The 24,795-nt window shown below is 34.1% G+C and overlaps 1 protein-coding gene and 1 non-coding gene across 4 annotated transcripts in view; one reads left to right on the plus strand and one right to left on the minus strand.

Moving 5' to 3' along the window:
* The window catches only part of LOC131855283 (acyl-CoA-binding domain-containing protein 5), a 31,830-nt gene that overhangs the window by 2,068 nt on the left and 4,967 nt on the right, over positions 1-24,795 (plus strand). For all 3 annotated transcript variants that reach the window (XM_059206533.1, XM_059206534.1, XM_059206535.1), the window contains exons 2-4: positions 20,311-20,422; positions 23,304-23,385; positions 24,266-24,410. In XM_059206533.1, the coding sequence (XP_059062516.1) occupies positions 20,311-20,422; positions 23,304-23,385; positions 24,266-24,410 (339 nt within the window). The remainder of the gene's footprint in view (positions 1-20,310; positions 20,423-23,303; positions 23,386-24,265; positions 24,411-24,795) is intronic.
* Positions 2,186-2,384, minus strand: LOC131855407 (small nucleolar RNA U3). Its single transcript, XR_009358112.1, has one exon. It is a non-coding gene; the product is annotated as a small nucleolar RNA U3 (small nucleolar RNA).

Below are 24,795 nucleotides of genomic sequence, written 5' to 3' on the forward strand. Positions count from 1 at the left end.
AGCAATGTAAATAAGAGAGGTAATAAAAACTATTCTGAGGAGGTAAAATCCATCACTCTTAAGAATATCTTTCAATTCGTATCCTTAACAAAACTATGTAGTGAACTTTAAAAAAGGACAATAGATATGTGTAGGTCAACATGAAGTTGGCAATGCTTCATGTCTTAGCACCTGATGTTAATCCAAAGCCCTCAATAGTAAAAAAAATATTTTCACTTCATTACGTAATATATAACAAACTTGCAGTCACTGTCTGTCCCTATGTATGTTTAAATCTTTAAAAATATGCAACAGATTTTGAAACGGTTTTTTTAATAGATAAGAGTAATTCTATATGAATGTTCATATATATATATAGGTGAAGCTGGGGCGAGTAGCTAGTAATGAATTATTATATTATATTATTAGTTGATTTAATTCACTGTTCCCCTTCAACTTGTCTACAATTGATAATAAAATAATTTTGTTTATCTAATTTCTAAATAGAGATAATTAATGATAAATTGTGTATGGTATAATTATTATAATTTGCTACTATTATAATTTGATACATTTTCCTGTTTAAAATAATATCAATACCGTTATCATAGTATTAATGCAATGATAACTGATAATTACTATTTATCAAATAATGTATTAATATTAAACTTTTTGCGGGGGCAACGAAAGGCCGAGGGAAGACACATATAAGGTCGAAAAAAATCTTCAATCACAGAGCTATTGTAGTGTGCATAAGTACTTGAATTGGAGGGGAATAAGGATTGTTAGCAATGTGGACTGATGATGTTATTGCTAGCAATGTACCATGTCAAGTTGACCTCCAACAGTAATCCCTGGAAACCATAGTGACGAATTCTTGGCGAGTTTGCCACGATGGGTTAACTGACTTAGCATCATGCTCATCTTGTTATCCTCTACTGGTGCCCCGCCAGCGTAAACAGTTAGCTTAGGCGTGCACCATTCCAGTATTATCCATAAAAAAACTTCAATATCTACTAAATTACTTACTGCAGAATAAGATTTGCTTATAACTTTAAATATATGACGGTCTCGGTGGTTGGTCGGAGATGTTCTGCACACCGCTTTACTTTCGACAATTGCGGGTTCGATTCCTTGGACGGTACAAACATTTTATATTCATAAGTATGATTGTTTGTGTCGGTCTCTTGGTGTTTTCTATGTATTTAATACTTAGACATGTTTTGTATAAATACTTAAATACAATATTTACAAAAAAATATGTCTAAGTATATATACTTACATACATATATCAGTAGTCTAGTACCCCTAACACAGGCTCTGATGTCCTTTGGATTTGATTTGACTTTGTGTGAATTGTCCAGTGGATTTAATTATTGTAATTTAAGTTCGATACTATAATAATAATAAGTTATTATTATTATTTTAGTAATAATGTTGGTACATTACTAAAATAATGAATATCCAAATAAATACATACTCTTATCGGTTTATGTGTATTGGTAGGTATTATACAAGGTCAAACTCACGACTTTATCATGATGTTAGTTACGAATTTATAATTAGTAAAACTCAGAACTAATTTTCATATGTTTTCGTTAGCACGCAAATACATATTAATAATATAAATGCGAAAGCTATATTAAATAAATTATATATATCCTTACTATAAATACAATTATAGTAAGGATATATTAAATAAATTGTATTTTGGCTACCTTTTATATCATGTGAAAAATATAAGGGGGTCAAAATAAAAAAAATAGTTGTACTAACGGGGATAGTGACTAACCCATATTGGGGATGGATGAAGAATAATTAATTACGGTAATAAAGATTTATTACCGTAATTAATTATTCTTCATCCATCATTCATCTTACCACGTTTTATATATTTTTTTTATTGAGTTCCTGTATTTCTGCTGCATTTTAACCATGGCGGTTAAAATCACGGGTTCGATTCCTCGCACAGCACAAACATTTGTATTCATGAGTATGATTGTTTATATCTGTCTGGGTGTTTTATTATTTTATACATATTAATAATGAGCGAGACAAATTTAAAACGGGTAAGTATATATAAAAAATATTTTTTATTATATAATAAAACAAAAATCTTTAAATTAACATACTGCCGTAGAGCCCTTAAAGATGACAAATGATTCCTAGAAAATGGTTGTCTTTATAATTTAAAATGTTTAAAAAAACCACTCAGAAAGCGACAGTATCCCACACTCCCCGAAGGGAGCGAACGATCATCGATGGCTGACGGTGAACCACCATCGCCAGTACTCACGCTCAGGACACCGCGCCACGTCTCCTCATCGTGGTTTGGTGTGACCTCACATATTGGGAGATCTGGTTGGAGAACTTACTATAGAAATGATCCTATGAAGTAAGGTCTTACCGTTCGCTCACAGCCGCAGCCGGGTCATTCTACGAGAAAAAATCTTAACAGCGCGTTCTAGAAAAATTTATAATAGACGACAGTGACATCTAGCGGTAAACTCGCAAAACTTTTAACATACGTACTAAATGCCGATAATGCATGGGATTTCATAGTAATTCACTTGTATAGTGTCTATGTGTGTAATCTACGGCAAAGATGACTAGACATTTTTAATTATTAATGTACAAGTTTGCCAGAAGATCATATTTAAATAAATTAATTAGCATACAGTATAGTAAACACCTAGGCCAATACAAAAAATCATACACGAATATAAATGTATGTGTGCGACTAGACAGCTGTAGACATTGTACGGATCTATTTATTTTTTTATAAAATATACATTTATGATTCGCTCTGATAATGTAGGTGAAAGAATTTTTACAATTCGTTCAGCATTTTTGAGGTTATCCTCTACAAAAAAAAATCTTAGTTCTCATGTTTCGCCGAGAAAATGTAGGCTTGGAGGTGAAAGAATTTTCACAGTTCGTTAAGTGTTTTTGAGGTTATCTATTACAAAAAAAAAAATAAACAAATCTTATTTCGTTATAATATTGTCTGTTTTTTTTTAATAATACATCTCACCTAAACCCAGATAGTGTAGGCATGGATGTCAAAGATATTTTGCAGTTTGTTAAGTGTTTTTGAGGTTATGTATTATAAAAAAGAAACAAATCTTATTTCGTTATAATAGTGTCCGGGTGAAATATGAGATGTTTTATTTAAAAAAAAATAAAACATCTCATATTTTACCCGGATGGAATCGAAAGAATTTTTAAATTCTTTCAGTATTTTTGAGGTTATATATTAGAAAAAAAAAATTAACAAATCTTGGTTTGTTATATTGTTTGTATTTTTCTTTAATAAAACAACTCAGTTTTCAACCCGATAATGTAGGCATGGACGTGAAAGAATTATTATTTACAATAAAAAGATACTAATTTTAGCTTAATACAACATTGTTCAGACGACTTCACTGTAAAAAATATATAGATTGGTACTTCACAGTGAAAAGGTATAGATTATTGTGAGAAATGGCATTTGTGAAGGAGGTCGTATACATTCTTGTTATAATTTTGTACAAGGTCATTGTAATTACCGCATATGTGTCACGTGGTGACGCTGTGACTTTGGCGCCATTTTTATTTTATAAGTAAGATTTCTTTCTCGATTGTTGGTCAAATATATGGAGGAATATAGTAGTTCCTCATGTATTGCCACAGAATGGCTACGGAACTAAACTATTTTTTATTTATAGATGTTTTTTTATAATTCAATGCGTAGATTTGTGTTACATTCTCGGTATTATGTATATGTTTTCATAATAATTTTACATAGATATGGAATGGTGCATCCGCCAGCTCTATCGGTTTACGCTGGTAGAGCACCAGTGGAGGATGATAAGATGCGCATGAGGTTAGGTCAGTTTGCTCATCGTGACATATTCACCGGTAAGCAGAGCTTGTGTTATGGGTATTACATATATATTTTTTGTAAATACATACATAATATACATAGAAAAGACCCAGACCGATACAAACATTCATATCCATGAATACAAATGTTTGCACCGTACGAGGAATCGAGCCCGCGACCATTGGACGTAAAGCAGTGTTTTAAACCGCCAGACCACCGAGGCCTTCAACAATGTAGTTATACGATATTCATTATCTGTTGACGTGAGTAAGGCTATTATTATTTTAAATGACTACGAAATGAAAGTGAATCGTTCAATTCAAGTTAATCACCCACTATCCGTTACTGATTCGTAATGAATGTACGGACGTATCGATTTCAAATAATCCATTTTAATATTGTAAATGATATAAGTAGAAATATTGAATGGCGATCAGTACAATATACAAAATATGTACTAGCTAACACTTGAATGATAAATATTAAGGAAATTATAAGATCACTTGTCAGAATAAAATTAAATGATTTTTTTAAATTTTTTAATAAAAATATACTGATATAAATAATTTTTGAAATTCATACTCAATAAACATCCAGACCGATACAAACAATCATACCCATAAATACAAATGATAGCACCGTGCGAGGAATCGAACCCGTCATCATAGGGCGTAAAGCGGTGTGTTAAACAGCTAGATCACCGAGGTCGTCAATATTATAAAGCTACTATTAATATTGTACTTTATTCGTTTACAAAGACAGGTTTAAAGTATAATAACTCGAAAATTATATATATAGAGACATTTTTAGTACCGGTTGTCCTTACTGAGCGCCAGCTGGCAATCAGGTAACAGGTTCCCTTTTGCAATTTTAACATACAGATACACAAAGTTTTTAAGCAGTTTTTTTATGGATGATAATGGAGTAGTAAATTTACTAGGAATTTGTCACGATTGTTCCCAGGGGGTACCGCGTAGCAATGGGGTCAACAGTCAGGTCTGTCTTTGGGGGGGGGAAGGGAGTTAGTAATGTGGGCTATTACTAACTCCCTTCCCCCCAAAGACTATATTATTATATTATTTATTATTATTATTATTATATCATCATTACATAGTATAAAACAAAGTTGGTGTCGCTGTCTGTCGGGCCCTATGTATGCTTAAATCTTTCAAAACTACGCAACGGATTTTGAAGCGGTTTTTTTAATAGATAGCGTGATTCTAGAGGAAGGTTTATATATTAATACAAGTACACCCGTGCGAAGCCGGGGCGAGTAGCTAGTAAAAAATAAAATAAGAAAGGTCCGTAAGATCTATATGGGTCAATATTGTTACATAAATAATTTGAAATTGCCTGAATGAAATACATAAATAAAGTATACCATCTGGTGGGCCGTAAGCTTGTTTCCTACTCACGTAAACTAAAAACAAATGTTTAGATTTATTTTGACCAAGACAAGGTTAATAAACAGTATTTCGTATACCATATTGCAGGCCGCTAACTCAAACCTCATTACCAAATAGTCTAAAACAGCCTTACCTCTCTCCCACCAGTAGGGTTGACACCTATCTAAAAACAAAACAATATTATACTGTTTTCTTGAGTTGTCAGAATATAGTATTTTTTAAAGATTTTGTAGTCCATGCATATTCATCTTAGATTAGACCATAAATTAGGCTTGCCAACACCAAATTTAAAAACTAGGATTTGAAGTTGGAAAACCCAGGGCAATTTAGTTTAAAACCAGGACTCAGTAATATACTTGTTATAATTATATTATGTCAATAGGCTAAATTAATAAAATTCAAGTAATAATAATAATAATAATAATAATCTCAGGACAATTCACACAGCACCATCTAGACCCAAGATAAACTAGCTAAAGCTTGTGTTATGGGTACTAGATAACTGATACATATACATAGATTTTTTTTTGTAAATAAATACATATTGTACATAGAAAACACCCAGACCGATACAAACAATCATACTCATGAATACAAATGTTTGTGCCGTGCGAGGAATTGAACCCGCGACCATCGGTCGTAAAGCGGTGTGCTAGACCGCTAGACCACCGAGGTCGTCAAGTAATGGTAATAATCAGTCTTTAATATTTAACTCTACAATTCGAGCAGCCATTGTAAAAATGGCGCGCGAATTTTGATAATACATGATCTTATCAGGGCGTTTTAAAAAGCCAGGACGCTACTTAAAAACTATCCAGGACAACCCAGGACATTAGAAAAACTAGGACATGTCCTTGGAAAAACAGGACGGTTGGCAACTCTACCATAAATCATCGGTGGTCTACCGGTTTATAATACCTTAATTTCCGCTAGTCGTTGATTCGATTCCTCGCATGGTGTAAATATTATTGTTCATAAATATGATTCATTATATTGGTCTAGGTGTTTACTATGTATTTACTTAATGGATCTAAATTATTTCCTTTAATTCCGCTATATTATATATTTTCTATGTACCATATACATTATGAATGTGTCTTCAAAAAGGACATTGTCGATTATATACGAACCCTTCTTCATCGAGGTGGGAAACATGTTGATGGTGACCTGGGCCACAAACGCATTGAAGCAGAGACCTCTCTGACATTGAGGGTGAGATAGGAGTCGAGTCACAACGCTAGTTTCAAGGCGTTTTTGGCCCGGGTCACCACCAACATGTTTCTCACCTTCATGAAGAAGGACTACTGGCCGAAGGGTGTGGTGTATCGGCGCTACCATGGCAGATTGCCATCGTCACTGCTGAGGCCACACAGACAATATCAGCTTATTAGTTTCATAATATTAATTCACATATATGTATAGCTCTGCTTAGCTTGGGACTAGATGGCGCTGTGTAGTTTGTCTAATAAATTTCTTCCCAGTTATTTTCAATTGAATTTGTATACTGAACTGGACGATAGAGAAGCATTATAATACAAAAAAAAATTGACGTTATACGATGTACTACGACGAAAGGTCCTACATATATATCATAATTTTCGATTTGTTTTATACTACTACGGTGGCAAACAAAGCAAGCATACGGCCCATCTGATGGTAAATGATACCGTACCCTATGGGCGCCTTAGACACCAGGGGTGTCACGTACTCTTTGTCGACCCTTAAGAAACTTTAATATATCCTTCTTGATATCGGGTATATTAAAGTTTCTTGAAAAACCTCATGCTATAGTCTCTTGAGAAAACCGGTTGATTTGATTTAAGTATATAAAAACAATATACGTTATTATATTCCAAGTGGCAACCCTATTCACAAGTGTTGCATGTTTTAGAAATTGCCAAACTGTGAGACTGTATTGTGCAAATGATCGGCCGTCTAAGCAACGTCTCGACTCGGACGCTAGTAATTTTTTTTAACATTCACAATTATTTTTTAATTTTTAACTGTCTATTAAAAACGTTCATACTAATGTTACAGATGCGAAAGTTTGTCTGTCTGACTGTATGTCACCTTTGCACGAGTAAATGGCTGAACAGATGTTAATGAAATTTGACGTGTGTTGGGAGTGTGAAATATAGTGACGATCTCCGTGGTCTAGCGGTTTAACACACCGCCTTACTTCCAATGCTCGTGGGTTTGATTCCTAGCACGATACATTAATAAATATGATTGTTTGTATCGGTCTGGGTGTTTTCAATGTATATTATGTATGTATTTAGAATAAATGTATTTATTGATATTTCCATACTATTTTCATATTATGACTGAGTAACAAAAATTTGTTATTCAACGAAGCAAAACAACATACATACAAATGTGATAAAGAATAAATAAATAATGTGGTTACAACTAATCAAATATATAATGTATGTGTGAAATTGGGGATTTTATATGTCTGCCGTGATATGGTATATATATATAAAATAATACCAAAATATTTTGTTCTGCAAATACTAGGTGCAAATATGTTAAAATTATATTTATGTATTTTATAATAAGTTACGTCTAAATAAGGCAATCTCCACATTTCAATGTGAATTTAATATAATCCAATATGTCAGTAGCTAAACCTACTGCCTACAGCGAAGTCTTGTCATTCTCTCTGGTTTGTTACCGGGGTGTCCATCACCGGAGAGTCAAAAATAGAAATAGACATTTGAAGTTTTATGTATGTATTTCAGATTTGAACTCACGATTACCCGGTCAGTCAGGGTAGAAGTTGAGGTTGAAAACATGAAGGTCTTTTGTGCTAATGGCTAGATTTGACTAGCGTAACTTTTTTTTAATGGATGATAATGGAATGATGCCCAAGCCTGTACTAACGGTGTACGCTAGCGGGGCACCAGTACAGGATGATAGGATAAGTATGAGGCCAGGTCAGTTAGCCCATCGCATCGTGAGAAATTCATCAGGAATTTATCCCAATAGTTTCCAGGTGGAACCGTAGTAAGTGCGTAGCGGTTTCTATGTTGATTGTCGCATGCCTAATCCTTGTTGTTAATTAAATATAAGTAAATCAATATTTAATTAAAAGCGAGCAAGTTTTTTGCTCATTCTTCTTGTGACGAGTCTGCATTCCGAATGACCGGTAGAATAAAAAAAACTTGACTATTCAAAAGTGCTTATATTAAGTTTATTTGAGTAAAGATTATTTCTATTTCTATTACCGCGTGGAGGTCAACCTAACATAGTACATTGCTAGCAATAGGCTCAACAGTCGTTACTAACAATACCCTTTCCCCTCTGACTTTCGTAATTGTGTTCTAAATTAGGATGGGGAACCACGAAGCAATGACGCCCAACAATTATCAGTTTAAAATCGTTTCAAGTAGATGGGTAACCACAAATGTCGAGATAATCCATCATTACAACTAACCACAGTTGGTATTGTGGTTAAGTTGCTATAAAAGGTACAGGTTACATAATAATGGTACTAGGTTTAATCCCAAGCTAAGCAGAGTTTATGTTATTGGTACTAGACAATTGATATAAATAAATAAATACTTATTTTTTGTAAATTCTTACTTAATTAATATAAATAACTCAGACCGATACAAACAATCATACTCATGAGTATAAATATTTGTGCGTGCATTTTAAGAAGGTAGTGTAATGAAACTTTTTTTTGACATTTTTGGGTTAGATTATTAAATACTCGTAAATATTTGTACCGTGCGAGGAAACGAACCTGAGCCCATCGGAAGTATCGGTGTGCTAAATGGCTCTACCGGTGAGGGCGTCAGTTATAACTTCATAGCACTCTTGAGAGACTAGTTCTCTTGTAAACAAGTTGGCAAACATAACAAGGTCAGTGACCGGTAGATATATTCACTTAACCTCGTAACTACGTAAGTGATATTGCAACTGCGTTAAGAAAATATAAATTACAGGGGGATTAGTAATGTAAACCTCATTTCGTATCCCAATTTGGGGGTAAAATATTAGTAATGGGGAGTAGGAATGCTAGCAATGTACCGTGACAGTCGATCTCCACGCAGTTACTCTGGACAACAAGAGATTTCATCACAATGGGCTAACTGACTTGAGCTCATCCTCCACTGGTAGCCCGCCAGCGCCAATGGTATGTTACTCTCGCTTGCACTAATAGTATATAGTGCAGACGGGTGTAACACTCCATTACCTTCACGCCGTCCCCCCTGGAAACATTCTTTATGAATTTGTCACTATGGGCTAACTGACCTGACCTCATGCTCATCTTATCATCTCCCACTAGTGCCCCGCCAACGTAAACCTTTAGCGCAGGCGGGTGCACCATACCATTATCCATGAAAAAAAGTACATTCCATTACTCTCCACTCTATTGTAACGCGTTATAAAAAATAAATGTATAGGTTAATTATTACTAGCTACTCGCCCCGGCTTCGCACGGGTGTACATGTATTATATAAACCTTCCTCTAGAATCATTCTATCTATTTAATTAAACCGCTTTAAAATCCGTTGCGTAGTTTTAAAGATTTAAGCATACATAGGGACGGACAGACAGCGACAGCGACTTTGTTTTTTACTATGTAATGAAGAAGAAACAACGTTTTCATGATATAATTAATCGACAAAGTTATAAATATTGTCTGACGTATTAATAAAGTCAAAGGGTAAATAAATAGGTTGATATGACGCCAATGTTGTACATCGCGGCAATACAGAGATACACTTTGTATAAAGTCGTAAGCGTGGGTGCCTCTGTATCAACTATTTGAACCCAATCGATAAGGTATATTACTGAAAACTTTCATCAAGACCAGCTTCGTGGCACCCCGTCACGACATATGCTGAGCGGAGACCTATTTGGTACTATCTAATTGGTATAATCCAATATGTAATTTTAAAAAATATATATTTTTGACTTTTGAATAGTAATACTTCTTTAATCTACCGTTCATTCTGAAAGCTGTCCCATCACAAGAAGAACGAGCAAGTAACATGGGTGTTGTCGTCCGGCAGAGGGTTCTGACCATACTAAGTGTCTGGCAATGAGCAGCGCAAGTAATAATACTCTTACGAACAATATGTAAAAAAAGTTTCATTATTTAAATTCAAATTCAAATTCAAATTCAAAAATCATTTATTCATGTAGGACATTTTAGCCGCTTATGAACGTCAAATTTTTACATTATAATTTTATTTTTTTCCCTACCGTCCAGTTCGGTATATAGATCCAATTGAGAAGAACTGGCAAGAAACTCAATTGAATTACTTTTTTTTTTAAAGCCAGTTTATTTACAATGTATATTTATATAGGTGTCTATGTCTAACATTAAATGAAAATTCAGTGCATGAACAACTATTGCCATGCACACTCGTCATTCAAGTAATCGTTTAGTGAGTAATAGGCTTTGCTCAGTAAATATGATTTAACAGATGTTTTGAATTTATTTAAGGGTAATTCCAACATATCCTTTGGTATCTTATTGTAAATTTTTATACCTATTCCCATAAAAGACCTATTAACTTTTTCTAAACGATACTTGGGGACAGCAAGTTTGTCTTTAAATCTTGTATTAATATTATGAATATTGCTGTTTTTTGGAAATAAGTCAAGATTTTTATGAACATATAGGATATTTGAATATATAAATTGAGAAGCAACGGTGAGAATATTTGCCTCTTTGAATTTGTCTCTTAATGAGTCACGACTCTTCATACAGTAGATCGCTCGAACGGCACGTTTTTGTAATATGAATATATTTTTAATATCTGCCGCTTTTCCCCATAGTAATATTCCATAAGAGAGTAAACTATGAAAATAACTAAAATAGACTAATCTAGCAGTATCAGTATCAGTGTACTGTCTAACCTTACGCACGGCAAAAGCTGCTGAACTTAGTTTCGCTGCAAGGCTTTGAATTTGTGCACCCCATTGTGTTTTATTATCTAGTGTGATTCCTAGAAAGACAGTAGATTCTATAAATTCGAGAGATTCGTCATTTAATTTTATGTTGCAATTAGTATTAAAACTTTTAGACAGAGAGAAATTAACACATTTTGTTTTTTTAGCGTTTAACATAAGATTGTTAGTTGTAAACCAGTGCAGGAGACGCCGCAAAGCACTATTTACATCGTCATAATTATTAGTCATTCTATTAACTTTAAAAATCAATGAAGTATCGTCTGCAAATAATACTATGCCGCATCTATCCTGCATGGCATATGGGAGATCATTAATGTAAACTAGGAATAAAAAAGGACCGAGAATAGATCCTTGATGTACACCCATTTGCACAAGTGACCCGTCAGACGTAGCGTTGCTAACCTTCACTTTCTGTATTCTATCAGATAGATAAGATTTTATTAAATTTAAAGCATGGTCTTTGACGCCATAAAAAGCAAGTTTTTTTAGCAATGTATTATGATCAACGCAATCAAAAGCCTTAGAAAGGTCACAAAAAACACCTATCGCATCCATTTTAGTTTCCCATGCAGCAAATACGTGTCTAAGCAACTCTGCACCTGCGTCTGTAGTTGAACGACCTTTGGAAAAACCGAATTGACTATTGTGGATTAAATTATTTAAATTGAAATAACTGACAAGCTGCATAAGGATTATTTTTTCAAAAATTTTACTGAGTGCTGGGAGTATAGATATAGGTCTATAATTTATTGGGTCACTCCTATCTCCAGATTTAAAAAGCGGTATGATTTTACTAATTTTCATTATGTTAGGAAATTTACCTTCATCTATACATTTATTGAAAATAAAAGCAAGAGAGGGCGCAATAATTTCCATTATACTATCTAGTATTTTAACAGATATACCCCATAGATCCTCTGTTTTTTTATTATTAAGCTGTTTGAATATTTTCATTATTTCTACTGATGATGTATGTCTAAAGTTAAATACAGCTGATGACTTGCTAACATTGTCTGTTAGTAAAGTTTCAGCAGCAGACGGGGAAGATTTTAGAGCCTGTGTCGTAATTAATGGAATATTAGTGAAATAAGATTCGAATGTATCCGCGACCTCTGTGTCGGAATTTACCAATTTGTTATTAATATTTAAAGCTATTTTACTATTTTGAAAATTAACTTTTCCAGTTTCGCTATTTATTACTTTCCAAGTGGCTTTTATTTTATCTTTAGATTTAGTTATTATTTTACCTAAATAGAGAGACTTAGCTGTATGACAAACCTTTTTAAATATTTTCGAATAAGATTTTACATGTTCATGAAATAAGGGATCGGATATATAGCTTCGTTTTTCGTAAAGTTCGTAAAGATTAGCCCTAGACTTATAAATACCAAACGTGGCCCAGTCACAAAACTTTGATTTTACACTAGTTGAAAAGGTTTTTGTTTTAAATTCACTGCTAGCTTCATGTTCAATTAAATTAAAAATATGTTCACATACAATGTCCGGGTCATATTGAGGTACTATGACACTAGATATTTTATGTTCAATTTTATTTTTAAAACGTGCCAAATTCTTTTGTGTTATTTGTCTGCATGTAATTGTTTGAGTCCCTTTGGATCCCTTAGTTTCAATTATAACTTTTTGTCCATAATGATCAGATCCAAGACAGTCGAAATTCATTTTCACCTTTACTTCACAATTTTACATTAACGAATTTTATATGAAATTGTATACACCTTTGTTACCCAATATATGCTTTCAATGCGAAACCGATCGATCCCCCGTCCAATTCAAACGGGGATCGATATTACGACGGCCTGAGCCGAGGTTCGAACCCCTAGTGGTGCCCTCAGATTAAAGTCGTATAGGCAGAAGTTGGCTTTCAGCCGCTCCATAAGTCCTTCCGCGGGTTTGGAGTGCCCTCTGCACTCGCCCCCTATCGTCCGGTGAAGCTGTAAAGGCCATCTGCGGCCAACAGCATTAGAGTAGTCCGAAAAAAAAAGAAACTTAATTGATTAATGATTGAAATAAGTACGCGTGGCGTTCTTGATGACCAAATGCGATCTGATTTTGAATGATATATGATATTTAAAATAAAATGTTAGTGTTGCGAAATAATTTACAATGCTATCTCGTACAGTTCCTCTTTTTAATTATTATTGTAACTTTACATTTTTAAGTTGAAATGTGTGAATATAACTGCCAATTAGCACTAATTCATTAGTCAAAAGACAACTCCATAAGTCCTGTTAGTCATCGATCGCTGATGACCTTATATAGATAAGCATTGGAATTATTCGATAACACATGGCGGTTTCCAATAATTAATAACATTATGAAGACGAAAGATTTGATTTTTCGTATTTATATGATGGGTATTGAGGGCAATAATACAAGGCGTATGATAGTACGTTATTTAAGTAACAACTTTTATGTATTTATTTATTTATTTATTGTTTTGCACACAAAAATGTATACATGGCGGACTTAATGCCTGATGGCATTCTCTACCAGTCAACAGTCGCGTTGATCAGAGATAATAAGGCGGTGCACTTTAATAATTAATTGAAAGAAAAAAAAAGAAAAACAAAAATTATAACAAATAGATACAGAAAAATAATACATATATATGATTATAAAATAATACATATATATGATATGATTCCTACATTAAGATGGGCCTATCTTGCAGGGACTAGAATAAAAGTACTCATCATTACCTTGCTTTTTTCCTATTATTTGGGGTTGGCGCAGTATGTCATTTTCTTCCACTGGTCTCTATCGGCCGTCATATCTGAGCATACTCTCCTTTTATTCATATCATCTTTCACACAATCCATTCATATTTTTTTAGGGCGTCCTCTCCTTTTCCATCCATCCAAGTTCATATTATAGACTTTCTTTAAGACATGATCCTCGTTCCTCCGCATGACAAACCCATACCAGCTCAATCTGTTACCTCGCAACTTGTCTATAACTGGCGCAACTTTTAAACTTTCTCGTAAATACACCTTCCTAATTCTATCATTCCTGGTTACCCCACACATCCATCTCAATATTCGCATTTCTGCCACATGCATACGCCTTTCGTCCGTCCTCTTTTACAGCCCAACATTCTGATCCATACAAAGTGACGGGTCTTATGATAGCCTAGCTGTTCCTGCGACTTCGTCTGCGTGGAATTTCACTTTAAATTTCTAAATTAAAATATTTTTTCTAAAATAAAAGTAGCCTAAGTTACTTCTTATTACATCAGCTACCTGCCAAAAAAGTCCCGTCAAAATCGGTCCAGCCATTTCAGAGATTAGCCGGAAGAAACAGACAGACAGACAGACAAAAATTGTAAAAAAAATATATTGGTGTATGTACCGTTTTTATATTCATATGCATGTAGTAAAAAATGGTTATTTCAATATTACAAACTGACACTCCAATTTTATTTATTATTTACACCCAGACCGACACAAACAATCATACTAATGAATACAGAGCACAGTATATAGAGTAATATTAAACTATATTACTGTATCGTTTCATCAAAATTCGTTCAGTAGTATTTGCGTGAAAGAGTAAGAAACATCCATTTATATATACTGTTTTAAACTTGACGCGGTCATTATTTATATGTATAATTAGTAAAAATCACGGGATCTTACCACGTTTTATATTTATTTGCTGAGTTCCCGATATTTCGGTAGTGTTTCAACCACCATGATCACGGGAAAACTTGAAACACTGTCGAAATATCGGGAACTCAGCAAATAAATATAAAACGTGGTAAGATCCCGTGATTTTTACTAATTATACGTATATCCATTTATATATATATATAAACTTTGTGTTTATAATATTAATAAGATTCTAATAGGCCGTCAGCTTGTTGTCCATTACTATTATATGAAAAAAACACTACTTATATAAAAAAATATACCTATCACAAAATAACCTTAGTTAATATAAAGACGATATAATTGAACTTTAGTACTATCACATTGCTACTAGACCATACCGAGCACAAGACACAAAGTCCGTGACAATTTTTTTTATCGCCACATTCTTACCTATCGCAGACATTGATAATTATACGAGTGAAAATGTTAAAAACATATATCAGTCTTGTTATAATGTACTTACATATAAAAAAAACTATCTTAACCTAAGTTAATATAAATTTTATATATAACTAGCTTTTGCCCGTGGCTTCGCTCGCGTTAATTTATCCCCTTAGGGGTAGAATTAATCAAAATCCTTTCTCAGCGGATGCCTACGTCATAACATCTACCTGCATGCCAAATTTCAGCCCGATCCGTCCAGTGGTTTGGGCTGAGCGCTGATAGATCACTATGTCAGTCACCTTTGAGTTATATATATAGATATAATATTATTAAACACTTCATACAGCGCCATCTAGTACCAAGTTAAGCAGAGCTTGTGTTATGGGTACTAGACAACTGATATAAATACATAAGTACATACTTTTTTTTAGATACATAATATACATAGAAAACATCCAGACGTATACAAACAATCATACTCATGAATGCTGAATACAAATGTTTGTGCCGTGCGAGGAATCGATCGCGTGACCATCGGAAGTATGACGGTGTGCTAAACCACTAGGCCACCGTTGCCGTCTATATAAAATTCTCGTGTCGCAGTGTTAGTTTAGTAGAAATATGTGAAATACTTTACCGAAACGGAATAACCGGCATTTCTCCGAAACGGCACAGCCGATTTTAATTAAATTTTATGTAATGGGTACTTGGTAGTTTAGAAAATTGTTATGTATATTTTTACACCTAAGTGACAAGGGTGTCCAACCCTGAAATCTTTTTTTTATTATTTGGATATTTTTTTATGAATAATCATTCAAACATACAACCCTACATTTTCACACTTCTAACTTTAATAGCAATAGTGTCAACCCCTATTTTTTAATATGAAATTAGTACTTTGTTTCTATCAAAACAACATTTGCCGGGTCAGCTAGTATACATTTTTCAAAAATTGCTCGAAAGGAGTACGAAATTTCACACAGTGATAAATCCTTGATATGTCACGATGGGCTAACTGATCTGACCTCATCACATCTTATAATCTTCCACTTATACTTCCAAAAAAAAAATAGGATGTTGGGCCAGTGGGTGCAGTGCCACAGTGGTTTCGGTTGGTCCTGTTTATGCGCCTATTCTTCTGTACCATGACGAAGCCATTGTCGCCACAGTCATCAGTGTTAAGAGCACACGTAGGAGCCACGCTCGGTGCCACCTTCGGCGCACGTCGTTACAGTTAATAATGTTCAAAATTATAATTTAAATTAATTACTAGTTTCGACCACTAGTTGACCACTAGATATTATTAATATACATATTATAATTTTAGTCTAGAAGTGTATCGATGATTTACAAAAACAGTTTTTATTACTATAATTTATTGGCGTTATAAACTGCTATTTCACAAGAAAAACAAGTCATAGCGATAAGAAAAACAACAAGCGAAATAGCAAAACAACAATATTATCACAGATCATAGACTAGTTGTTTGCCCTGCTTTGTTCGGGTTTGAATTTTGAACCTTATCATTACATAGTATAAAACCATGTCGTTGTCGCAGTTTGTCCGTCGCTATGTATGCTTATATCTTTAAAACTACGCAACGGATTTTGAAGCGATATTTTTAATAGATAGAGTGATTCAAGAGGAAGGTTTATATGTATAAAACACGCTGCGAAGCCGGGGTGAGTAGCTAGTAAATATTTTAAACGCGAAAGTTTGTGAGTATGGATGTTTGTTACTTTTCACGCAATAACTACTGAACGGATTTTGATGAAACTTTACAGTAATATAGCTTATCCATCAGAATAACATATAGGCTATAAATTTTACGCGGGCGAAAATTTATATTTGCCCTCGGACTAAAGTCGTATCTGTCAGGCGGGAGTTGGCCTTAAGTTCTTCCGCCGGTTTGGAGTGCCATCTGTACATTATTGTAAACACATACATAACCTACATTGAACTGAAAACACCGATACATTAAAACACTCATACACATGAATATAAATGTTTGTGTGCGAGGAATCGAACCAGCGACCATTAGAAGTAAGGCAGTGAGCAAACAGCCACTGAGGCTGTCAGTAATAACAAAGTCATAAAAATTTCTCTTCAAATAGTAAGATTCTTATCATGTTATGGTTTACTTTCTCTTTCCTACTTCTATCTGTGAACGGCGACAAAAAACGTCGACCGCGATGGTCATTGCCGTTAAGTGTTATTATTTTACCATTTTAGGGTTCCACACGAACATTTAAAAGCCTACCTTTTACTTCTTGGTGGGCGTGGTATAACACTAGTCAATTTCTGCGACTCCGATCGCTCTCGCGACTTATTTTACCATTCTAGAGATCTACATGAAATTTAAAGGTTAACTTGTAGATAGATAAATGCTCAATCTATCTTTTCTGTATTATATAAAACTAGTCGTTAAAAGCGACTTCGATCACTTTTTTTTTGTGATTAATCATGACTTATTTTACCATTTCACCACCACCTTTTACTTAAGGATAGATAGATTCTTTGTCTATTTTTTCTTTGAGTTGTATAAAACTACGTCCTTACGTAAGAATGCGATCGCTTTTTAGATTAAAACGTAGCCTATTACCATTTATATTAGTAATCGAACCCGCGACTATAACAGCCACCAGCCAATCACTAGGCCACCGATACCGTCAAACGAATAGACAGATAGATTCTCTTCCACATTTATAATGTACTACCTACTACCATTTATAATGCTACCCACCCCAGCTTTGCACGGGTGTACATGCATTATAGGTATAAACCTTCCTCTTGAATCACTCTATCTATTAAATAAAAGCGCTTCAAAATGTGTTTCGTAGTTTTAAAGATTTAAGCATACATAGGGACGGACAGACAGCGACTTTGTTTTATAATATGTAGTGATGTAATGTACGAAACCCACGATATAATATTTGGATTCGCGCTTGCCTACTTTTTCACAATAATGTTCTATTAATAGAAAGGTACATGTAGTCAGACTATTGACTATAAAACTCTTGTTTTTGTTGTGGTTTTATTTAAATTGTTTTTTTTAATTAATTATAATGGAATGATTGTGTTTGGATTTAATTTAAATGTAATATAAAAGTAATTACATATATATGTCAATAATTTAGAAGGTATGACGAAGTTAACATGCTCTATTCTGATCCTAAACTCCTAAATAAAGAGAGAAAAAAAGATAATGGAATGGTGCACCCGTTTGTGAGAACGGTATACGCTAGCGGGGTACCAGTGGAGGGAGATAGGCTGAGCATGATGTCAGGTCAGTTAGCCCATCGTGGCAAATTCACCAGAAATTTATCAGGATGGTTTCAATAGAACCGTGTGGAGATCAACCAGACATGGTACATTGCTAGGTCTGAGGTCATTAATCCAAATTACTAACAATCTTTCTCACATTACAGTGGCATTGAAAACTTTTACGCATTTAAAAATAGTTTTATTAATACGTAAAATTAGGAAAAATCACGGGATCTTACAACGTTTTATTTATTTTTAATGAGTTCCCGGTATTTCGGCAATGTTTCAACCGTGATTGTCACGGATAATCTAAATTTTCCTAATACATAAATGTAATATAGATAAATAATGAATGCGTCTAATTAAAAAAAAGTGTATGCGCGGACGCAGTATGAAATATCGCACACTTATATTATAGCTTATATAGAGAAGGAATGAGAATGCATAACAATACATAAAATCAATGAAAAACAACATTACAAACATTACCATGTATTTAACACACGCAGATATTCGTTCTTGTTTGTTTATTGTTAAAGTCTGTGGTCAAATTGAGAATAGATTATTAATATCTTTAATGTTTATTTATTTACGTCATACTAAACGAGCGTTACAGTTTTCAAATATACCCACTTAGGAAGATTGTATACATATACACAAACTTATACACACTAGTTACTAATATATAAGTATATATACAGTAATTACACAAGGAAAAAAAAATAAAAACAATCTTAATTTTACATACTAATAATCTACTGCCATCCCACGAAACTCCAGTAACTAAAAATTACTAGTAAATGTGTCTAGGTCTGGAAAGCGACTAACTAACCGTTGAGTAGACTCAATGCCAGAGATATAGGAGGCTGTTTGGCCAGCTCTGTTCTTCTCCATGTTATTCTTACTGAATGTTAAATTAATTATGGTCGAATTTCGACCATTGTCCGACCACTGTATAGGTTTATTAAGTCATACAGTTATTGTTTAAACACATTAAAATGCATTGAATGCGGAGGTCAAGGCGATATGAGAATATCTATTCGATTGAAACAAAGGAAACGAACGCATGCGAATTTAATATCTATGTCTCGTCAATTAAGTTCCAATTTGAATTATGTTTGCGCTCAGGAAAGTTTCTAGAATTTAATGGCGTCGGTGGTCTAGCAGTTTAGTACATTGCGATGGCCGCAGATTCGATTCTCCGATGATATCTGTCTACTAATAAATATGTATTTACAAAATAAAAATGTATTTAAGCATTTCTGCAAATTCTAATTACCATAGTAAATGGTCTACATATTTTGAGACTAGATGGCGCGGTGTCAGTTGCCCTGGATATTTGTTTTGATAATAATCAAAAATTATCAAACTCTTTTATGGTTCTTAATACACGGTAAAATAAAACGGTTAAACAACGTCACAGACATCCTATGATATCCTTGGTACTACTCCTGTTTTGCTATTTATTTATTTATTCATTTAATTCGTATATGAATACATATTATGTTAGTAAACAATTATAAACTATGTTAGTAAATTAAAATTTAAATAATTTAATTCATATATTAATGTCTATTTCCACGTCCAGAAGCACTGGGTCAGCAGCAGTGCACCGATGCCCAGAGTATCTGGAGCGTACAATCCGACATATTTGATATCGTGTTATCTAACTATTGTAGAAGACCAAGCTATTATATCTTCGTGCTTTGTAATTTCACTGCCATATCTCACCCGAAACACAGCGAGGTCATCCAGTTGTTGAGCTATAAGGATAATATATTTCTTAACGCGTACGCCTGTTCTGTTCCAGGGTCATACCAGCCAAGCAATGAGCTGATGTTGCGGTTCTACAGCTACTTCAAGCAAGCGACAGATGGACCGTGCGACAAACCCAAGCCTGGCTTCTGGGATGTGGTCAACAGGTTCGTTCAAGCATTGTCTTATTTTTCAATTGTTTTGACGGCTTCGATGGTCTAGCGATTCAGCACGCTTTACGTTCGAAGATCGCGGGTTCGATTCCTCCCACGGTGCGAACATTCATGAGATTGAACATAAGATTGTCTGTATAGGTCTGGGTGTTTTTTATGTATATTGTGTGTTATTTACAAAAAAAAGACAATTGATATAAATATCTATATTTATATCAGTTGTCTAGTAACCATAACACAAGCTCTGCTCAACTTGGGACTAGATGGCGCTATGTGAATTGTCCAAGGTTATTTATTTATTTTTAATTTTCATGTTCAATACTAACAATCCCTCCCTTCTCCCTGATTTATGCAGTTGTAACATATGTTTATATAGATAGTCATATCTACGGTTCCACCTAATAAATTTGCTGTTAGAATGTTAGCAAGCCGTGTTCCGGTCTACATATTGAGCTACGGCAGTCAAGTTATTGAGGGCATTTTATTCTGATGGTAAACGGTAGTCTATGGACGTCTGAAACGCCAAGGGTGCGCATTGCCTACCCTTACGAAACCTTAAGGGGGTCTTCCTATGTGATGGGTTGAAAAAATCGATTTTTTTTTTCATAAATTGCTCCCTTAACATGTCTAGAATACGGTAGTAAAGCGATTTTAGAAAATTCGAAGTCGTTTTAAAGATACAGCAGGTAAAAGAAAGAGCGGTTCGGAGCGGTGAGTTGGCAGTTAGAGACCGGGCCTATTGTGTACCGTCGGCTTTATACCTGGCCTCCCTTTTATTAATATATTTGTTTATACAAGTTTAGACACGTTTCTACAGACTTAAACAGAAAAGGAGCAGGTAAACTTACTGATAAAGTTATCCAAGAAATTACAAAATTCTACGGATTAGCAATTCGACGCCATCCAGATTCGCTTGAAGATATGAGAAAGGAAGTTTGGGCAACGTACTATCACAAATGTTCTTCTGATGAAAACCCTCAGCATCAATTTTGTCCAGAAGGCGAAGACAGTTGGTGTAAATGGCGTAAGGCTGAAGCTAATAATGAACTGGACCAATTTCATCACGATAAACCACCTCTAATTCCGCAAGTCCAAGAAGCTATCAAACCGGTTTTCGAAGATTTATCGAAAGACGAATTATTAATTCGTTGTTTAGGAGCAGAGACACAAAACAATAACGAATCTTTGAATTCTTTGATTTGGACTTTCGCTCCTAAACATCTTCATTCTGGTCCCAAAGTTGTTGAAATTGCTAGCTACTTAGCAGTTATTATCTTTAATGAAGGTTTTCAAGGTATTTTAAAAGTTATGTCGATTATGGGATGCCCTGTTGGTCGTGAAGCCCAAGCGTATGTTGAGAAACGGGATGAAAAGCGAATCTTACGCTCTGAGCGGCGCGTAAGTGATGTCGTTAAACAAGCCAGGATTGACTCAAGAGCTGAACAATCTGCTTTAAAAGAGTTTCACGAGGAAGAGGAAGGAATACTCTATGGACCAGGCATCGCCGATTGAGAGTAAGTTGATATTTTAATAGTTTTTAACGGACTTGAAACTTTAAACGCGTTTTTCTCAAAACTGTGTTTTTCAAACTTTCCTCCATTGTATCTCAGAAACGGCTGGACCGAATTACTTGAAATTTACAGGGCACACTCAATATATGTAAACGCATGGAATGAATTATTATCAATCGAAAATTTTCAAAACTTCGATTTTTTTATAGCAAAAAACAAAAAAAAAAACGCCTAATTTGCAACTTTTATTTCAAATGTCTATCAAAAATCCAATTTTTTTTATATTCATTTGATTATAGGTCATTCCGTGCTTTTAAGCCTACAAATTAAAACGCCGTTTTTTTTTTTTTTCAGATAAGCCGATCAGCCGGAATCGTGGAGGAAGTGGGAGCTCTTTTTTTCGAGGCGGGGGTGTTCAGAGCGCTGTAACTCTAGTTTGACTGAATATTTTTAGCTGAAATTTTATATTTATACTGTCCAAATATGTGTTAATAAATGATAAAAAACTTGAAGCTCTAAATATTTACTGGTCGTAGAAAAAAAATCCTAAAATATCCCTAAAAAACAGGCCGTCACATAGGAAGACCCCCTTAATATACTATTCTCGAAAAACCCCATATTATAGTCTTTCGAGAAGACCTCGGCAGGTCTGTTTTTTAATCCCGAAGACTATATATAAACATTATTTGAAATTTGACATTTGCACCTGTCAATTTAGTCTTCGGGAGTACCTGTAGAGGGTAGTACCTGCGATACCGATTTGTTTAATCGGAAACTTTTATTTTAACATTAGTTTTAAGGCTTTAAACGAGGATTACGTATATGTACTAGTGTTTCCATTACTGACGTTGTATTATACAACATAAAAATACATTTTTGTCACATCCGTAAAAATAGTAATTTTTACAGTATTAAGGTATAAATCAACATTTTTTTCTTTCAAACAGCTAAATATTTCTGAAAGGTGTATATTTAATGATATATGACAATATAAGAAGGTTATTTATTATTAAAAAGGCAGTTAGTCTTACATTTTAGTGAAAAATAAAAAATGCATTATGATACAACAACCATGTGTTTATTAATATCTATACTTTATAAATTTTGTGATAATCCTTTTTAAATCAACACCCACACATTATTTCTGAGTAACCTATAAAAATGTGTAATTAATATTAATTTCCGATATTGCCACAAGCCTATTTAAATAATGCAAAAACTTGGTAACATCGGTAATGTCAAATTTGTGTCCGCGATTGAAAAACAGATTATAGTTCATTCCACAATCTAAGTGCACGCAATAGGAAGTAAAAAAAAGAACTAACGAAACTTACAATAATTCGACATTGCTTTTTTTATTTCAGAGCAAAATGGGAGTCGTGGAACAAACTTGGTAACATGACGAAAGATGAGGCGATGCAGGCGTACGTAGACGAATTACACAAGGTAAGACAATCTGCGTACAGATTAATATATATAATAATACGTGTAGCAAAAACTTTGTGTATAGAAAATTTTTCTTAATGACAACAGTATGTATGGGTGTACTTGTGTTATACTATACATATAAAGCTTCCTCTTGAATCACTCTATCTATTAAAAAAAGCCGTATCAAAATCCGTTGCGTAGTTTTAAAGATTTAAGCATACATAGGGACGGACAGACAGCGACAGCGACATTGTTTTATACTATGTAATGATGATGATACTAATATAATAGTATAAAGCTGAAGAGTTTGTTTCTTTTTGTGAGAACTCCCTTTACTTCAAATTATATCAAAATATATTTTTCATGTAGGTCTATTACAGACTTATGATATGTCAAATCTACCGTCAGTGCGGAATGATTTCAAGATGAGAAGAACTGACAACAAACTCAGCTCGTATTCTTTTCAAATAAATGTTGTACATGTTTACAATAATACAGATTCATTTATTTATTCTATTTTGGAGAATAGAGTGACCACTACACATACAATAAACATTTCTATATGCAATGGACTTATTGTACAGTAAACAGGCAGGTGCGGGTGACCATGCAAATATTGTACTTTATTTATTAGCGAGGTTCAAACCCTAGGGGTTTGAACGGTGCACTCAGACTAAAGTCGTATCCGTCAGGCAGGAGTTGGCCTTCAGCCGCTCCATAAGCCCTTCCGCGGGTTTGGAATGCCATCTGCACTCGCCCCCTATCGTCCGGTAAAGCTGTAAAGGCCAGCTGCGGCCGACAGCATAAGAGTGAAACGAAAAAAAAATATTTTCATATTTTTAAAAAAAGTTAAGTACATTAACTTTTTTTCTATTCGTTAAAAATTTCTGATTTTCAGATCGTAGAGACGATGTCGTACAGTTCAGACGTAGCCTCTTTCCTATCAGTGGATGATGATAGTCAGGGTTTCCCCAACAACGACCTGGAGCTGGTCGCCGGTGATATACTGGCGCGCGTCAGGTCCGAACACAACACACCAGTTGGTAAGTTGGTATTGTAACAAGATAACCTAAGGTTGTATAACGTGTAAATAAAGTAAATGGATGTAAATATCTATCTATCTTATTAATATTATAAACGTTGTTTGTGAGTGTGGAGAGTGTGGATAGATGAATGTTTGTTACTCTTTCACGCAAAAACCGGTTAACGGCAAAAAAAAAAACTTAGCGGTTTTTAATTAAACTTTACAATAATATAGCTTATGCATCAGAATAACACATAGGCTATAAATTACACGCAGGTGAAACTGCGGGTAGAGTTAGTCTATTATATAAAATAAATAATAAAAAATTAATAATCCTGTACAATTAACACAGTGTCATCTAGTCCCAAACTAAGCAAGCTTGTGTTATAGGAACTAGACATTTT

The sequence above is a fragment of the Achroia grisella genome, unplaced genomic scaffold (genome assembly GCF_030625045.1).
Source record: "Achroia grisella isolate CSIRO2021 unplaced genomic scaffold, CSIRO_AGI_Agris_v1 utg1360, whole genome shotgun sequence".
NCBI lineage: Eukaryota > Metazoa > Arthropoda > Insecta > Lepidoptera > Pyralidae > Achroia > Achroia grisella.